The 18,600-nt window shown below is 49.3% G+C and overlaps 1 protein-coding gene across 2 annotated transcripts; it reads left to right on the top strand.

Annotated features, from left to right (window-relative positions):
* URM1 (ubiquitin related modifier 1) lies at positions 1,787–18,154 on the top strand. Of its 2 annotated transcripts, XM_021414307.1 has the most exons (5): positions 1,922–2,045; positions 4,536–4,606; positions 16,046–16,127; positions 17,167–17,215; positions 17,911–18,154. In XM_021414307.1, the coding sequence occupies exons 1-5, from the start codon at positions 2,011–2,013 to the stop codon at positions 17,977–17,979; spliced, it is 306 nt and encodes a 101-aa protein (XP_021269982.1). In that variant the 5' UTR covers positions 1,922–2,010; the 3' UTR covers positions 17,980–18,154. The 2 variants fall into 2 exon arrangements, with proteins under 2 accessions (XP_021269981.1, XP_021269982.1); XM_021414306.1 differs by lacking the exon at positions 4,536–4,606 and having other exon boundaries at positions 1,787–2,045.

Below are 18,600 nucleotides of genomic sequence, written 5' to 3'. Positions count from 1 at the left end.
TGTTTGGCATAGTTGAATTTGTGGGAGGAGAAGGCCTCGCCTTGCAGCCCAGCTCCACCAGGGAAACACTGCAGTGACCAGGGAACATCGGAGCCTGGCACCACACTGTGCCTGGAAGCAAGGACAGGATGTGAAAAATTGAGTAGAAAACAGAGGTTTCACTTAAGTTAGCACAGTGACACATCCATGGGCTTGAACAAGAGGACAGCGTTTTACAGCAAACGGAACACAAGGCAGGGACCTTGACTTTATCTGTTCCTTCTTTATGTACTTGATTATCAAATACCATCAATGCTTACAGCACTTCAGAAATAACAACATCAGCATTACACTTTCTCAAGGAGATTACATGCTTTCTTCCCACCTCCCCAAGCATATGCTGGTAAATTTGTGATGCTCTGATTTCAGCACCGGCACAGAGATGGGAATTGCTCCTCTTCCCAAGCACACATCGTCCATAAAAATGTCCCGCATAGCTCATGTGCTTGCTGACTGTATTTCCAGGGTAACTGTTAACAGTAACCAGCTTTGAATGCTTGAATGAGCCAAATTGGTATTTATGATTACTGTTCACTCTCTCCCTCTCTCTTTTTTTTTTTTTAATTTCTTTTGCCTTTATGAGGAAGCACTAACACTAAATCTGTAATATTTTGTTGCATTTCTATAGCTGAGGAATCAAGATTTTTAGGAGCCAGTTCTGCTATTATTTGGCTTCACAAATTATTTCTGGAAGCAGGAAGAATAGCTCATAGAAAATCATAACTACAAACACTGATCTGGAGCCCAGATTACCAGATCCTTTGTAAACAGAGTGCTTCAGTCACTTCTGAAGGGTATACAAATAACATTTCTGTCTAAGCCGTCTCTTTCCTCTGCCTGTTTCCCATACAGTTGGTTCAACATCCTGAACCATATCTCTGAGATACTCAGAGGCTTCAGGATTTAGTTTAGAGATATCTAAAATCCAACTGGAATATCTCGAGGAAGACCACAGGCAGCAGCTTCATGCCTCTGCCACAGCATAACCCCCAGCAATGGCAGCGGCAATGGTTATGCTGGGAACTGCAGTGTCTTTCCTGGGGCCCAGTCGGGAGAGTGCTCATCTCTCAGAACAAAAGGCTGCTACAAACACCACCACCTTCTGCTCTCAGGGTTAGGCGTGCCTTGACCTCTGTTAGCATAAACGTAGAGCAATCTGTCTGCGGAAATTTATGCCCGTTACATATAATGCATAATGTATATGTGTCTATATGACATTTCTTTCTGAATGTGTGTGCGTGCACATGTATATTTTAAAGCCAAACCCTCCACTAAGTGGTGGGTTGGAAGAGGGAGGGTGAAGGCGCTGCAGTTTTCCTCCAGTTCTGCCCAGTGCTTCGTGTGCTCCACGTTGCAGAGGAAAGAGCCTGTGCCGCAGCACAGCCCAGCTGTCACCACCATGGCTGTGTCTGCCTGTGCACGTGCTTCTTTCTCTCTCTGGGGATGGGAGGAAGAAACAAATGGGCGACAGATGTGTGCCGTGCTATTAACGTGCTGCGGACAGTGACCGATGCCGCGGCGATCTGAGAGGCTGAGGGGACGCCAAGCAGCGTGTCTTGCACGCTGATGGCAGGAATGGCTGTCAGGCTGACCCGGCTTGGCCACTTCTGCATCCCCACAAAAACATAAATCATCTGCAAAGCAGGAGGTGAAGGCCAGGCTGGCTTCACTACTGGGAAGCTGCTGACGCAGCTCCTTGCTAAAGCATTCTCAGCACGTAAAGAACAGCTTGGTGAATGGCAAGACGTGAATTTAATGCAGAATGGGTGTTCCAAGTTTCGTTCTGAGTGTTTTAAAAAAGCTTAGGCTGGAGCTCCCGGCAGATGAGGCTGTCTCGCAGCCCGATGGGCGCAGGCCGTCGCTCCGACTCAGCCGTTGCCAGAGCAACGCGGCGCGGCCGGAAGGTCTGTCGGGTACTTCCGGTGCGGCCTGGGGGCGCCTTCCCTTCCCTTCCCTCCCGCCGCCGCCAAGATGGCGGCGCCCGTGTCGCTGCAGGTGGAGTTCGGGTGAGCGAGGGCGGCGGCGGGAACTGGGGCCAGGGCTGGGCGGAGGGCAGGGCCGGGGCCAGGCCGGGCGCCTCTACGAGGAGCGGGCCGCGGCCGCTGAGCCTGTGGCCCTGTGGGAGCTGCGAGCGGGCCCCAGGCGCGGGCTCGTGGCAGCCCGGTGCCGCCGCTCGCACCTTGGGGCCGCCCGGGCCGCGGCGGGCGATGTGGGGCACAGGGCCGAGCTGTGCGTGTACACCTCACTATTTGCGCTTTCCTCCCCCCCCCTCCTTAGGTGATATAATTCTTAATTATTACAATTATTAATAAAAGCTTCCCGCTTGCTTTCCAGCTGTTCTCTCCGTGTACGTGTTTGTGTGTTCGCGCTGTCCGCGTGCTTTGTCCCAGCGCTCGGCTCAGGGCAGCGCACTGGGGCTCTGCACAGCGCTGTGCTCTCAGGGTCTGCGCTGCCAACGCTCTGTGTCTGGAGATTGGAGTGCTCGTGGGGCACTCTGTGAGCGTTTGTGAGAATACTTTGCTATTTGTTAAAGCCTTCTGTTAGCGAAAGCTACAAGGCTGCTATTTATGGGGATTTTCCCACCCTCTCACAAACACAGACATGTCATAACCCTTTAAATGCCTCTCTCCTTAAGAATCCTTTCCTCAGTCTTTCCCACTTCCAGCTGCATTAACTCTCCTACTTTTCCCAGAAGAGTGAGATGCGTTTTTGCTTCCCTTGGAAATGCATAAATGAGCTCTCTATGTACAAATTGCAGCTGAGTTCTCTACAGCGAGCGCATTACAGAAGGACCTTATCTTGCAATCTACATTTTTCCGCTGTAACAAAGCGTGACCTTGTTTTCATTACATAAAAAAATGTTTTTCATATAATTACTGTGACTTGTTCTTCTGCGTGAGTCTCAGCTCATGTTAATAATTACTGCTTCAATTTTCAGATAACTATTTTTTGTGAGCTGGTGGAAGAACACCAACAGAGTGCTCTTTAGGAGAGTTGCTGCATATAAGTGATGCTGCTGAGGGCGCAACAAGGGTTCTGTTGTGCTCCTCTATGGCAGAGCCAAGAAAACCTAATGTGGCATTTTTAGATATTGAATTTAAAGGAACTTTGTAACATGGGGATGTATCTTTGTTGATATTCAGGTGGGGGTTATTTGTTTTAAATACTTCCCTTTATTGAGGCAGTTTTCAAGAGATGTGAGGCACTGGTAAAGGTTTCCAGAATGCAGTCTCATAAGAAAAAAAAGCTGAAGTGAGATTAGCATTTTGTGACATTCTTTCAGAACGGGTTGATCATTTTCCTATATCAGTTGAGTTTTGAGATGTGGATTTCCAAACAGTTCATGCTCTGGCCATCCTGTTCGGTCTGGAATCAAGACCTGACACTGTCAGCTTCTGTGTTATATATTGCACAGTAGCACCCAAGTTTTCTTGTGTCTCTGCTCACACAATGAGTTTGCCTTTCTGCCTCACAGCATTGAAACTGATTTATATATGTGAAGCTCAAGACATTCAGAGTTGTTCCTTTTTTTTCCCCACAAAATGGATATAGATGAGGAAGATGCTGACGCAGGTTCCAAAATCTTTTATTTTATTTTATTTTATTTTATTTTAAGAGTAGAAGTAGATAGGTATCTACACTGAATTTAAATCCCATTTTTCAGGTGTGAAGGCAGGTCCTGTGCTTGCCCATCTCTGTATCTTCAGCGTTTTGCTCACACTTCCTCTCTCTTAAAAAGCTGTGATTGCGGAGACCTTCACTTTGTTCTGTAGTGCTAGTCCTGCTGGTAAGTTCTGTGTGTCAGAAAAGGGGGTTAGGTTGGTCAGTGGAGGAAGATGTGCTTTTTACATTCACATGTAACCATCACTGCTTGCTTCTTCCAGTTAAGGCCCTCGTGAGAGCGGTCTGTGCGGTGACTGGGTTGGGAGGGGTTGCTAGGACTGGAAGATTCCTGGCCCTGCCTCTGACTTGCTGTGTAACCTCGTATGAGTCACTTCCTCTCTTTGCTTACAAATGGAATCCAGGGAGATACTTATTCCATGAGGATATTACGTTTTTTCATGTTCTGTGAAACCCTGTGAGGCTTCTGGCTTGAAAGGTGGTAGAGAAGAACGGTGTCGTGTGGCATCTGTAGTATTGTTTGAATTGAAGCAGTGCTGCTAGCTGATGGGAGAAGCACGGCGTTAGGAAGGGCGCTGCACAGCAAGTTGTGAGCTCTGTGGGATGGGAGCCATCCTCCTGTTCTGCTGTGCCAGTGCCCGGCACCGTGGGGTCCTGGCCCATGACTGCAGCTCTTGTGTGTGATGGCAGTGGGAGATGGCGACTTCCGATGGGACTTGGGTTTGTAAGTGGAAAAAAGACAAAGAGCATCCTATACTAAATTAGTCTCTGTCATTTGTTTTCTGTGTTGTGGCATTCATGTAAAATTCCCTTTTTGTACTGTCTTCCTTTTGACAGTGGAGCAGAAACTCAGCCATTCATTCTTTTTATTTCAGAGGTGGTGCAGAACTCTTGTTCGATGGTGTAAAAAAGCATCAGGTGACTTTGCCTTCTCAGCCAGAGCCTTGTGAGTATCAGAATCTGCTGGATAACTTGAAAGAATGACAACAAATGAAATTCATGCGCAAAACAAAGCTGGTTTTACAGCAGTTTTGTTAGTTTACAAGCACCGATGTATTTTGAAAGCACTTGCAGCCACGCTGTTGGTTGGATAGCTTGGCAGATGCTGTGTAGTTCTCAAAGTAAATACCAAACAGAAATGATCTGAATGCTTTCTGTGTCCTCTAAGCAATTGTGGAACAAGTTCTTTCTCAAGCCTTTTGCCTCCCTCCTCCTGGAGAGAAACCAGCCTCTGGATGCTTTTATTGTGTCTACGTTCCTCTTGCTTGATACATGAAACTGCCATAACTTTGCCTTGCCTTTTTTGAAGTTCACAAGATGCATATGTGTATGTGTGTATATATGCAAACTGTAGATACATATGTATGTGTATAGCAGTGTAACATTTATGAATTTTACCTACTCATTTGACTTACAAGTGTATGTAATCAGTCTGTGTTAGCGATGCAGTTGAAAATGGCAGAGCTAATGCCCGAACGTGATGCTGGACATACTGCATATGGCCTTCCCCACAATAAAAGATGAGATGCTGTTAAACTAAAGACATGAGTGTCCCAAAGATAAACAGTCCTAATCTCTAGTTTGTTATTTGGCATATCAGTACTGAGAAATGTTGTATTGCCTTGTTTCTCCTTACATGTGTGCTTACTGCAGTCGCGACATAATTTTGCCGCAGGCTTGTTTTGAATTTGTCCAGCTAGATAGCAATGCCTTATGCCATTTGAGAGTGGGATTGTAAACTGAATAGATACAAAGCACCAGGGGATGTTAACAATTAATATCTCATGAATGGATTATACCATAATCTATGTGCTGTGAACACGCAGGCCTGAAATTTTCTTGCTATGCCTGTAAGTAATTACAGATCCGTGGAAAATACTTGGACATAAGTATGTGTAATTCAGATGTAATGGGGCACTGAAATAGTGTGTTATCTTGTGGTTAATGACAGGGACTATGGATCCAGGAACATGATCTGGTGCTGCTTGGTATTGTGAGTTTAGCCATGTTCCTCAACTTTCCCCTGTTGCTACTGAAGTAGTAGTGAAAATTTCTTATATCACGAGGGAGTTCAGCATTAAGTTCCAGCACTGTTAAATCATGTAATTTCCTTAAACAGAAGGTGATGAAGTACTGCCAAAACACTTACTTGGCTGGTTTATAAACTTCGGGGCTAGAGTATTGTTTTCTTTAGCGTTCTGTAATTTTAGGATACCCACTGACATCGACTGTGTCAGCGGTATTCAAACCATGATCAGACACTCAAGAAGAAAGTGTTATTACACGGGGTGTTTATTTCTGCCAGGGGAAGGGGGAAACTGATACCAAGGAGCGATTCTTCTAGCTCGATGGCTGTCAGCAGTATAGTTGTGTGTGGCCTAAGCCGCTCCCACTTGAAATTGCTGGGGAGGCTTCTACAGTCTTCACTAAGAGCTGGATTTAGCCTTTGGGATTAAACTTTCCCTGAAGATCTGGCTCAGTCTCAGGCTTCAAACTCACGATCTTCAGTGATTCACTGCAGATTAATCGAAGAGGTTATTGCTTCTGGCTTTTCATGCTGCCTTGTTTTTCAGATGCTGCTGTCCATGTGACAAGAGAGGCAGAACGGATGGTGGGCCCGTGTGGTAGTTCCCATGGCTTGCAGCATGCTGTTTTCACGTGTGTTAGATGACAGGGTGCTTTCAGTTCTGAATCTGGTTGTGCATTGCGATGGCTCAGCAGCGGACACTGGCTTGTGAGGCTTATGCTATTGCAGTACCTACACTTAGCACAAGGATGGGCTATGCAGACGTGGGGTTAATGCCTGACAGTAAGGAGTCACTGGAGACACCTGTCATAATACTCTGGATGAGAATTATGTTGTAAAAGTGAGAAATCAGCAGAATTGAATAAGAAATTTGGTAAATTCTTGCAATTCTGTAGTGTTCCTAACACCATTTGTTTTCCTTATTCACAGAAAGAAAGTTTAATTCATCTGTCTCTGGGTAAATAAAGATACATGTAGTGTGTTCTCTGCTGTCCTCGTGCAGCCACAATTATAATGATTGGAGAAACAGCTCAGCACTGTGCTGTGTCCTGTTGCTTACCTTTCCTTGTGTGTTCACCACTTAATACTCTGGGGAAAGAGTTGTAGTATGAGTACTGCTTGAAGATCTGCACTCAAAGCCCCATTTTAACTGATTTCATTAGCTGTCAGGCTTATTTTTGGCCATTTTGCCCTCTCTATCCCACTCTTCCTTTCCTTCTGAGTTACTTTTGTCCTTGCCCTCCTTTTTTGCAGAGCAGCTTCTCTCTGGGACATGTTTTAATTTGTTTAGGCATTTTTATATATATCCCAGAGGTGAAGGAACGTGGAAAACTGTATGAAGAAATTTCTAACTATTTATTTTGGGGAAAAAAAATGCTCTGTAGTTGATATGGGCAGCATTCTGTGAATGAGAATAATATTAATTTGAACAAATTACTATGTGGTCATTTCCTTTTTCCTGGTGACAAGCACTAAGTGGAAAGTAGGTGGGTTTCAGAGCCACTTAACTTTGTCAAGATTTGTTTCTCTGTCCTTTTCTGATGCCTGGAGATGGGCTCCTGGAGGGATTAGGAGAGGCAGGAGGAAAAAAGCTGCAAGTGGGACAAGAGCAAGCCACGAGGGGTCTAGCCATGTGGCAGGACCTATTTTTATTATCCAAGGGGCTTTTTGTATCCTTACAACGTCAGTAAAACAGCAGTTCTTTATTTCCAAAGCAGAGCTGCCTTAGCCTGCATGTTGAAGTTGCTGCCAAGCAGGAACTGAAAAAGGTGTGTTTTATCTGTATGGGAAGACAGATTTCCATCAGCCACGCTTAACGCAGGGTTGTGTCATCTTTTGGAGCTGCTGCAGAGAGAGGACCTCAAGTTAAACAAGAATCTTGTCCCAAGTTGCTGGCTATTTTGATGATCTCATTGATAATGCTGTTAAAGGATCTAAAGACGTTAGTGCCCCGTTGGCTTATTCTGTATAAAAACAGTGTGTGGGGGAGAAAGCAGCTGGGGGAATAACGGTGTTTGTCACATGGAGAGAGTATTAAATTGGCAGGGAAATCAACTTTATTTTCAAACGTCTAAGAGGCTATTAGAGACAATGGAGCATAAAAGAGAGAAACCCTAAATTAAAAACTGAAAATGTATTTGGCAGCTTCCTCCCGAAACAGGCCACAGTAATTTAACCAAGTGCTTCAGTAATCAAATAGATCATTGTGTGACTGCTCTGCGAGCGATGTCGGAGCTCCTTCCTCCATCTCGCTGGGACTCACAGTGGTGGATTTGTCTGTGGCCATGCGAACTGCGTGGACGCTGTTGGAAGGGTAGGAAGTAGCTGGCATCACTTAACCCTTGTCGTGATTTCAGGTTTAGATGCGCAGTGTCACAGTGACGAAGAGCGCTTACAAAAGCTTGCTGCCGTGCTCTGTGCTGGGGCTTGGGGCTGTTTGTAACGTCCCTGTTGTGCTGCAGGTCCCTGGCCTCCCTGTTCTGAGTTCTCCCGTGGTTTTGGTGCCAGGGCTGATGTTTTTGGAGCAGTAGTGCCTGGTTCAGCAGTGATCGCTTGGATCTTGTGGGCTAATCCAGAATTCACTGTGTGTTTTGGCACATGCGAGTGTGGAAGGATAAATTTTTAATCGGCGTGTTTTGGTAATTGTTTGTGGTTTCCCTTTACCAGAACCCCAGGGAAAAAAAAAAGCTTGTTGCTAATCAGATTTTTTTTTTTTTTAGAGGGAAAATTAAAATAATCTGCCAAGTGCTGCTTATGTTAAAATCCCCATTGCATGATTTGCTCCTCAAGAGCTTTGCTTTCCAGGGGCCTTGTTCTGCACAGCATGGAGGGCTGCTGGGGAGCTGGAAGCATTCATCTGCTCGGAAAGAGCCTGGGGATCCCGAGAGATCAGACCTGTGTTACGGGCTGAGACGTATGGCATGTGCTCAGAGTTGGTGGGTGCTATGCCAGAGGGCTGAGAAATCAGGAGGGAGGGTTGGCATCAGTTGTCTGCAGTGCCCAGCGCTGTTACTGGGTAGTGTGTAGAGTCAGTAAAACTCTGCAATGCTGTTATTGCTCTGGTTTTTATTCCCATGTTTGAAGACTTGCTCCAAACACCCTGTAAAAGTGGTTTTGGTAAAGCGGGGTGGTGGAAATCTGTAGATCTCCTGCAGCCAGCTCCTTTCTAACCACGCTGCGCTACTTGCAGGTCCCAGTGGACATGGGGCTGTTGCACTCCTCGTGTGCCTCTCTTAGACAGCTCGTTATCCACTGGGATGAGGAGAAGGTGAGCTACCAGCTGGGATCTCAGCCTGCACTGGCTTGGCCCTGGAGCCCGGCCGCTCATGCCAGCAGTCACAGTGCCAGGAGCCCGGTGAGATGAGGCATCCCTGCTCGCTGCTCCTTGGTGGGGCTTCAGGTGGCTGTCCCCGAGGTGGGGAAGGGGGATGCTGGCAGCTGTGCAGGAGCAGCCCCAGTGCTCTCCCGGGAGGCTGCGCTGCTGGGTCAGCTCATCCCAGGGCTCATTGTGGAAGGGGCTTCCCAGGCACCAAGAAACCGGCTCTTGTGTGTGACCAAATCCCTGTGATAACAAAGCCTGGCTTTTCCACCCTCCTTCCCAGCCGCTGTATTGCAGTGCAGGCACCTAGTAGGATAACCTTTCTGTGCCAGGCCCCCTCCTCCGCTCTCTCTTTTCTCTCGGTGGGATTTGCGGTGCTGACAGCACTGTTCAGAGGGTGGCAGCGGAGCAAGGCTGGGAGGAGGATCCGGGCCCTTTAAACCGCTTAGCATGCGGTTCACACGGCTCTGGGCCAGCTGTTCCTTTCTCCTCCTGCCCTCACTCGCAGGAGTTGTTTGCTGAGCTCAGAGCTCCTGTGCAAAATTGCTTTTCAAAAGAGCCACTTTCTGCTTAATTAAACAATGAGCCGCCGTCCCTCTGCACATCTGTAAAGCTCCCTCTGCAGCCCCTTTATCCCACAAACTGCTCCATTCTTACCTCCATTCACTTGTAAATCTTACCCCCCCTCTCTTCCACCCTGATCATCTCACTGGCCCTTTCTTTTCCCCTTTCAAGTAAGGCTGTGGGGCTTGGAGTATCTGTGGGGGTGGCTGGGCTGGGTGGGCAGGAATCGGTTTAATGGTGCTTGCCCTGTATGAAAGTCTGATAATAGCCGAGCGGTTCTGAGCCCGAAAGTGAGAGGCAAAAGCTGGTGCTCTGCTTGATTTCTGTATGTAGAGGAATAAAATCACGGCAGTCACTGAGCTGTGACACTGACTCATCCAACAGAGTGTCCAGTAACCACCAGCAAGGCTGGAAGGGGGTAAAGAGCCTGCTTCCAGGAGCTTTCCTTTCCAGCTGGCAGTGCCAGGAGAGCCCAGCCTGGGGGATTCCCTGTGCCAGGCTGTGGGGAATCCCTCTGCAGCTCCTGCAGGACCTCCTCGCTGGGGTCTCACACGAGCTCCCGTAGCCTCGGGTGATAACTGAGGGGGTTTTCCTCGTTCTTCACACGAAACCCACAAGCTGGGAAAATGTGAGGGAGGAGAGATTTCAGTTTGATGGGTTCCAGCTGAGCGTTGTGCCTGCAGTTAGTAATGCATCCTCTGAATTGTCTTCCTGAGCAGCTTTAAAGAAAATTAACCAGCAACATTCAAGGTTAAGCAGGATAAATGAATGGAAAAGCGATGAGGTGGGGTATCTCCTTTATCACAGGGATGGACAGATTATTGCTAGGGTGATGCAGTATCGTCCGGCATAGATTGATAGGAGTGAAGAGATGGGAGTTTGCTGCGTAGCAGGAAGATTCCTGACTGCAGGAGCTGCTGGACCGCGGCACGGTCTCCGTGGGGCTTGGTAGCAGCCCTGTGTTGCTCAAGCATCTCAAAATCAGAGTGGGCAAAGCTCGAGGTGGTCTTTTGTGGCCAATAATTCTACACTGCTAGAGGGGTAAAATCACAGGAGTTGTTAACCTGCTGTTTTTAATGCCTGCGATTCCTAATCTTGCTCTTTGCCGCCCGTGTAGCAGTCTCAGGCTTTCCTGGTTCCTTCCTTTGACAATTCTGCACGAGAGGCAAGACTCTGGACCAGCACTAGTGATCTGTGATCCTAATTAAAAGAGACAGTTTGGTGCGCTGGCATTTATTTGGGAGTCTGAAATGACAATAGCACGGGGTGTTACAGGATTAGGTGCTCTGACTTTGGAAATGTGGAGGGATTAGGTTTACCCTGAGGATCAGCTCGGAGCTGCTTTCTGGTGCTGGGAGATGATGGATGGGGAGAATGCTGGGCTGAGGATCCCATGAACTTGTGTTCTCCTCTCAGCAGCCCGCCGGGAGCAGAAGATCCCGAGCAGCTCCTCTGCAGCTCGTGGGGGTTGTGATACAGCCTCAGAGCTGAAGGGCTGCTGGGATCTGAGTCGCTGTGCTAGCAGCTGGGCAGTGGAAGAGCCCTGTGATCCCTTCCTGTTGTATGGACACACCAGGGTGGAGAAGAGCTCTGCTGAGGGTTCTCTCCCAGCTGAGAAGTGAGAAAAAGACACTGCAGCACAATTAAAAAAACACAGAAGCCAAGAGCTTGATGTTTTCGGTAGCAGATGAGAACAGATGAGAGGAACGCTTGGGATTCTCTTGTGTCTGGCTGTAGTTACCCCCTAATTTTTTCCATAGTACTTAAATCACTACGTGGCAGGATGTGCGCTTGTCAGAGAAAATGAATTTTGCTCTCCTTGCTGCTTGCTCTGCGCAGTGTGCAGCCCTTTTTGCTGTGACTCCATTTCTCTAAGCTGTTCCAGGTCTTCTTCTGCGGTTTATGTCACACCATCATCTGCTTCAGAGGGCGATTTGCATTTCAGATGGGAGGCCAGAGGATCCCTCAGGTCGGGTTTTGTAGCAGCTCTCTTAGAGTGCTGTAAGATTCAAAACCACATGGAAGGCATTCACCTGGCGAGTGAGTGGGAGCTGTTGGGGAAACAAGCTGCTTGGGCAGGGGAAGGGGGATGCAGCTTGTCTTTCCATCCATTTCCATGCAGGCTGGGGGAATAATGGCAGAGGAGCGGCAGGGAAGGGGCTTTGTCATGGTTACAGGCCAGTGGCGGAGAATGTGGGTGGAGCAGCGCACGTCCCGAGTTAGTGACCTCAGCAAATTGGAGCTCAGCCATGGTCAGTATGATAAATGATCTTATTCTGGGTCAAAGAAATGGTACCCCATGGGGAGGTGTCCGCCAGGCAGCCCGGGAAAGCGCCGTGCTCCTGCAGCACTGACCCCGTAGTGACCAGTCCTGCATATATCTTCTTTATTACAGACCAGAAGGGAATTTTCCATGGTTCACCCGTTAGAGGTTCCTCTCTCTCCCTGAAATAAGCTCCCAGCTCTGCAGCAGGGCCAGACACGGGGGCGGTCACACCCTCTGGGTGCCCTTCAGGTGCTGTGTGCTGATTTGGATGTGGGTTATAAAGCAGGGGACATGGAAGTGTCTGGGCACTGTGTGTGTGTGTGTGTGAATCTGTTTGTGTCAGCTAATACCGGCTGTGCAAAATCCTTCTGTGTTTCTGCGTGTTCCTGGGTTCAGTGCGAGGTTCCCATAGCATAACACCAGCTCAGTGTTCCTTATTCCAGACACCTGTTTTCTCTGCACACCTTTGGTGCCCGCTCTGCTGAGATCTCACTGACAAGCCTACCAGGCCAAGGAGGTTTTATAGGGCTCGGAAAGATCCGTGGATTTCAGCCCCGGTTTTGAGGGTGCACACGAAGCCGGGCTCTTATTTCAAGCGGCACTAAAATGGAGCCCCAGACACGCTCCTCTTGCAAAGGAAGCTCAGCAGATTCTTTGGCAATGAACAGTTGGGGTAACACAGAGGGCCTCAGAGGACCTGCAGGAGGACGGGGCAGGCTGTGAGCTTCTCTCCACCACGACCAGCAGTGTTTGTAATGCAGCTGGGCTGACGGCGAGCCGCCGCCGATGGGTCTGTGCCTGCAGGCTCACTGCAGTCCCTGCATCCTGTCCGCCTGCGTGACGAGCCAATGACTTTGTGTCACTGCAAGCACACTCTTCGTTTTCCTGAGCTGTGTGTTTCGCTGGGTGATTTGTTTTATGCATGTGTTGTGGATTTGAGCTCCCATCTGTGCACTTGAACTAAGCAGTTTTCTCAAACGTTTGTCAGTTTTTCTTTTTTTTTTTTTTTTTAATTAACTTTAGATTATTTTTCCCCAGAATTTGGAGAGGTTTGATGTACTGCGAGCGCAGGCAGCAGAGCTGTCTCTGTATACAAATGAGAGAGGGATTTCCTACCATGTGCTTCAGTCCCTCCTTTGCAGTTTGGGAATATTTCAGCCTCCCGCTCTGCGCGCTGCCTCTCTGCTGATGCTGCCAGTGGCAAGGACAGTTCATGGTAACTAGAGTGGGGCTTTGGTGCGGGTATTTCTTCGCTGCGAATGAAACGGAGTAGGCTACCAAAAGGATTTCATTGACACCATGCAGCCATAATAAAAATGTATCAATCACTGCAGTGATGAGCTGGGCTTGAGCTGGTGGGGCAGGAGCAGGGCGCTGCGTTGTCGCAGCTCTCACCTGAGCCTCGCTCGGCCCCAAATCCGTGGTTGCTTCTGCAGCCACGTGGCAGCACATGCAGTGCAGCTGTGCTTCTGCAAATAGCCAGTGCCTCTGTTCTGTGGAGGGGACGCTTGGAGCACCAGCAGGAGTATAAATGTCGACTGATGTGGTGCTTGCCCAGGTCGGGGTATTTTCTTTAACTCCTTCTACGTCCTTTGTGCAGGACCTGCTGTTTGCACAGCAAATCCTCAGCCCCACGAGCTGGAAGCCGGGGCTGGACCCATATGGAAAGAAAATGCCTTAGGAACACTACGTATGTCACATAAAAGAGATAAGCAGTTGTGCTGTAATTTACCTCTTATTATTTCCATCGTGGTACCATATAGGATCCTGAGCTGCTGATCAAGACTTCTATTCAAGGCATTGAGCTGCGAGATGGCTCCTCCCCGGCCCACTTGCAATGGAAGCAATTTTGTTCCTTTTCAATATCTGACTTGTGGGAGATGGTTCTGGTGTGGCTCTGGTCATTTTTCATCCTTTATAATTGATTTGTTCAAGTAATATCAGTGCACAGAATATAAAGACATGAAGGTGGGGGCGGGGGGGGGGGGAATCAGTGCTGAGAAAGCAGCTGGAAGTATTATGTCTTAAGGTTGGCTGTAGAGAAGGGGCCTTAATTTCCATTGCTGCCTGGAGCAGGGAAGCTCCATGCACGGCCAGGGTGTCTGTTTTCCCCTGCACTATACGTGTATGTGACTGCTGGGGAGGAGGAAATGAACGTAGGCTCAGGTGGGGCTGAAAATCACGTTTATTATGGAAGGGGAAGGGGTGAGGGAGTCTTCCAGTGCAGCCTCCCATAAATCAGCCCCTCCGCCCAGGCTGCTCCGAGGTGGCTGCCTTTTATCCAGCTGGTGCAGTGTGCTTCTGTTTAAATGATCTCTCCCGAAAGGTCCCAGAGGAAAGGGCTGCTTATTCCATGCGAAGAGAATGGTGTATGGCACGGCTCATTGTTGTGTGACCTGCTGCAAGTGCATAAATATGAATCAGCTCGCGGGCGGTGCTACGGAGGGGCCGGTGTCCCCTTTGTGCCCCCCTCCTTCTCCTTCTCCTCTCCCTCTTCCTTCCGCTCCAGCCTTCGTAGCTGGCTGATGGAGAGCAGGAGGGGTTGGGTGTGGGATCCTGAGGGCTCGGCGTTGCAGCAGCATTTTTCAGGGGACGAGAGATGCAGTTAGCTCTCATTCTGGCCAGTGCAGTGTATCTTTGAGTGTGCTCCTGTCTCCAGTGTCTGTAGACATCAAAGCAGCAGAAAATGGTCTATTTGGTGCTCCTAACTACGTATCATTATGGGGCAATCCAGTCCCACACAGCTCTTCCTGCTGCAGTCAGAGCGCTCTGCAGAGCAGCAATCCCTGCTGCTCCCCTCAGCCCCACGCTGGGACCGGTGTGTGGAGTGGGGACACGAAACAGGAGATGGAGGGCGTCGTGGAGGATCCCTCTTCCCTTTTCCCTGGGAAAAAAGGTCCCCACTTGCTGCAGGGATAACGTTATTCGAAAGAACCCCAGCTCTGCAAAGTGTCCTCAGTGCCATCACATCCCATTGCGTGTCAGAGACCGAGTCGAGCTGCTGCGAGCGCGTTCATTTTTGCTGAAGGTGGGAGATGGGGGAACCCATGCTGCCCACAGCAGCTGCAGCCCTCGCTGGGGCATTGGTGCCTTCCAAGAGCTTCCTCACGCCTCTAAAACAAACAGAGCTCTCTGGGGGCTTTCCAAGGGCTGGTCAAAGGAGCCCTGGGAGAATAACTGGTGGTGGATTCAGAATGACGAAGTGGTTTGTGGAATGGTGGAATACAGAGGCGAATGCAGGAGAACTCCACGTTGCAATTTGTCAGCTTCTCTAAACCCTGTAACGGACTGTGCCCCCCCCACCATCACTTCTCACCTCTCCAATAGGAAATTAACTGATGCTATCACGAAAGAAATTGTTTTTGCCTCGCAAAGTAAAATTGATACTATAAAAACCCGCCAGCAGTGTCTCCTCCTCCTTTTACATGAAGACAAATCCTCCCTGTCACCTACTGAAATGGAAAGATAAAGGCTGAGCTTTAATAAGGAAGCCGTAAGCACGAAGCGCAGAGGGAGGGAGCTGGAGGGGAGGTTGAAGATGTAGTGTGGGGAGCACGGCGTGGCAGCAGCACGGTGCTGGGCGGTGGTACAGGTGTCCAAACCACAGCCATCGTGGGCAATGTGTGTGTGTGTGTAACACAGGGCTGGATGCGTGCTCGTGGCCCAGAGTTCACATGCTGCTGGTGTTGGTACCTGTAGTGCCTGCCCTGGGCTTTCAGCTGCTTGGACGTGTTTGTTTGGACTTTTAAAAGCTCATTAGACCCACACATGGTTAAATATCAATGTGTTGGGCGGTAGCGGGATACGCAGGAGGTGGGATGCGCTAAGGAAATCTTGTTGTCTGCAGTCTCCTGCTGGACTGGTGCTGGCTGCACTGATTTTGTGGGCTGCATTAACACAGGTACAGGACAGTGAGGGGTGCAAAGAAGGAGCACTGGCCTGCATGAGGCACGGGGCTTCCTTCCTTCTGTACCCCGAGCACCACTTGGACACAGCATCACCATGCCTCGTGCTGCCTGGCTGCAGGGTGGTATGCTGGGTGCCGAGAGGGGCTGCCCTGTTACGGGCTTGCTGTGGTTGGAGGTGTGCAGCTGTCCCCCTCTGCCCTGCGTGCTCCTCGCCTCCTCTTTTGTGGATAAACATTTACGTGGTTGTGGCAGTGCCTGGGAGCTGTCAGCCCACTGTAAATCGCTGTCCTTTTCCCTTTCAGGGGATATCAGAAACCTGCTAAAGTGGATCAAACAGAATCTGCTGAAAGAGCGACCGGAATTATTTATGCAAGGGGAATCTGTGTAAGTACAGCTGCGTGACTCCTCCTCGGGTCTCCCTCCCTGTTGATGCCCAGGGTTTGGAATACGTTTTTCCTGTTGGTTTCATGAAGGAAGTTAACATCCATGAAAACATGGGGTATACTAAAGTGATACTGGGAGGGATTCCCCTTGGCTTGGAAGCAGCTCCAAATTGTACCTCCCACTGCTCCATGCAGAGCACACCTTTCTTTTGCAGCCCTCACCCCAAACCCTTAAGCCTTAAATGTGAAGCAGGGCTGCGTATAATTCCCCTACGTTGTCACCTGGAGCAGCGTAGCTCGGGTATCCTCAATTGCAGGCAGTGTTAGCAGGTCTGTCTGTTCCCTGCTGACATGGCTGGGACTGAAGCAGTCACTCGGAGAAGTGCCAACCAAGATTTCTGCTGGGAAATGTATTTTTATTGTCAAAATGGGGCCAGCCTCGTGAAGGGGGAGAAAAAAAAAAAAGTCCAGAGAAATGGAGCAGAGTGAGCCATGCAAGAGCCATCGCTGACGGCGGGGTGGCGCTGGGGGTGCTTAACATTCGTCATGGATCTTTGTGAGCTGAAGCGTGTGCCAGGTCCCCTGGTAACAGGAGAGACAATTGCAGGACACTGAAGATCAAAGAGGGGGAATCCCTTTGCCTGTAGTCAGGGGCTCTGAGTGGATCTCGGGTGTTTACTGCCTTCAGTAGTGGCACCAGAATGGCTTTCCCTGCCTTTGCGTGGAGCTCTCTTCGCTCTGCTGTTTGCGTGGGTTTAATTACCTGGCTTTTCTACCTCACACGGAAATGGAGTCATCCTGGAGCATCCTCAGGAATGGTGCATTTTGATTCAAATGAGCTCTGGGATTACTCCTGCCTCCCCTTTATTTGATCTAGAAAGGGCACAGACTGTACCTGTTCCTACCTCTGTGCTAGGATTCTTTTTTCTCTTTGGCTTTATAGGCAGTCAGTGTGTGATCTGTGCTTTAACATCCCTCGTTCTTAACTATTTGTGAAGCTTTTAGCAGCCCTGTATCCTAATTATTTCTGTGTTCTGCAGGAGGCCAGGAATTTTGGTGCTCATCAACGACGCAGACTGGGAACTAATGGTCTGTACTCCCTCCATTTGACTTTCTTTGTTGAAAATACTGCTCTGTCTGTTCCATGGTTGCTCTCAGAGAGGCTATTTCTGATCCTTGCCCCAAGCAAAGCATCTAGTATTTGAGAGGGAAGGGGCAGACAGGGATCTCACTCCCTGCGTTGTACCGCTGTGGCTGTTGGGAAGCCTGCAGCCTCAACCTAACCTGCTGGGTCTCATCAGCCAGCCCAGGTCTGAAGAGAGATGCTCCCTGACCTCTGGCCCACATGTGTGGTAACAGCCTGGAGGGCACCAGGCGGCTTCCCAGCTCCCAGCAGTGTCCAGACCCCCTCTGCCAAAGAGAGGCTGTTCCCAGCAGGTGAAGGCAGCCCTGGGGAGATCCCTCCCCAAAAAGGAGGTGGTTAACACTTTCCCTTTTCAGCCCGCTGTCTCAGACAACAAACAGCCCCTAACTATTTTCCTGCCTCAGGCAACCACCTGTTCTGTCAAAAATGTGGTCCAGAAAGCGGTGTGTTCCTGGGATAATGAATGTCAGCTCCTTCTCTGATCTCTCTCACCTTTGCTTCCTTTAAGATGGAAACATTGGTCTGTCCCTCTCTGCTCTCCCTTAACGCTCACCATCTTTTTATGAGCTGTTTTCTCTTTGCAGCTAGTATTTGGAAGTGACATTTAAGCCATTCCTCATTTTTTTTTCTCGGCCTGCAGGGTGAGCTGGATTATAAACTCCAGGACCAGGATAATGTGCTTTTCATCTCGACATTACATGGCGGGTGAACTCCTGGAAAAAGAAGAGGACGTGAATCCAAGCCCTTGGGCAAACGAACACCGGAACCCACCCAAACCTCTCTCGAACTGTCTGTGCCTGATCTCTGCATCATCCCACCACCTTCACTTGTTAACAAACATCCAAATAAAACCCCATCAACACACAGCCTGCTGCGTACTGCTACAGCATCCATCTTTTGGTCCTCATTTCACCTCTCCTGACCACGCTTCCAGGTACCTTAACGAGCAGAGAGCACCTGCTGCATGCGCAACCGTGTGTTTCTGTGGCAGAAGGAGGAGGTGTGCTGGACGTTGCATAGGACGGTGCATCTTTGTAGGCAGCGAGGCATCCTGGGGGAGTTGTGCCTGCCTTGAGGCAAAGCAGAGCGCCTCTGCTTTAGTGCAGGGAGCTGGGATTCTTTTTGCAAAAGGCCTGGTGTCGTGTAGGCTATTGCACCAGCTACCGAGATGCCTGGGGAAGGGCGAGATGTGAAGTGCAAGGAAACGGAAGGTGACTTTACTAGCTTTTCTGTGAGGTGGTGGAGATTACAGCTGCAGAACCCTCTGTACTGGCTCTCCGCTTGTTTTGCTATTTACCTGGGGGATGTAGGCAAATAGGCATTTTTAGTT

The sequence above is a fragment of the Numida meleagris genome, chromosome 16, assembly GCF_002078875.1.
Source record: "Numida meleagris isolate 19003 breed g44 Domestic line chromosome 16, NumMel1.0, whole genome shotgun sequence".
In the NCBI taxonomy this organism is placed as follows: Eukaryota; Metazoa; Chordata; class Aves; order Galliformes; family Numididae; genus Numida; species Numida meleagris.
The sequence above is the reverse complement of the archived record's forward strand: the minus strand, read 5'-3'. Positions and strand labels throughout refer to the sequence as shown.

Coding starts and splice junctions, on each gene's coding strand:
- URM1 (XM_021414306.1), top strand. CDS start 1,802: ATGGGTGTTCCAAGTTTCGTTCTGAGTGTTTTAAAAAAGCTTAGGCTG. Junction 2,046..16,045: donor TCGCTGCAGGTGGAGTTCGG/GTGAGCGAGGGC, acceptor TTTCCCTTTCAG/GGGATATCAGAAACCTGCTA. Junction 17,216..17,910: donor ACGCAGACTGGGAACTAATG/GTCTGTACTCCC, acceptor CTCGGCCTGCAG/GGTGAGCTGGATTATAAACT.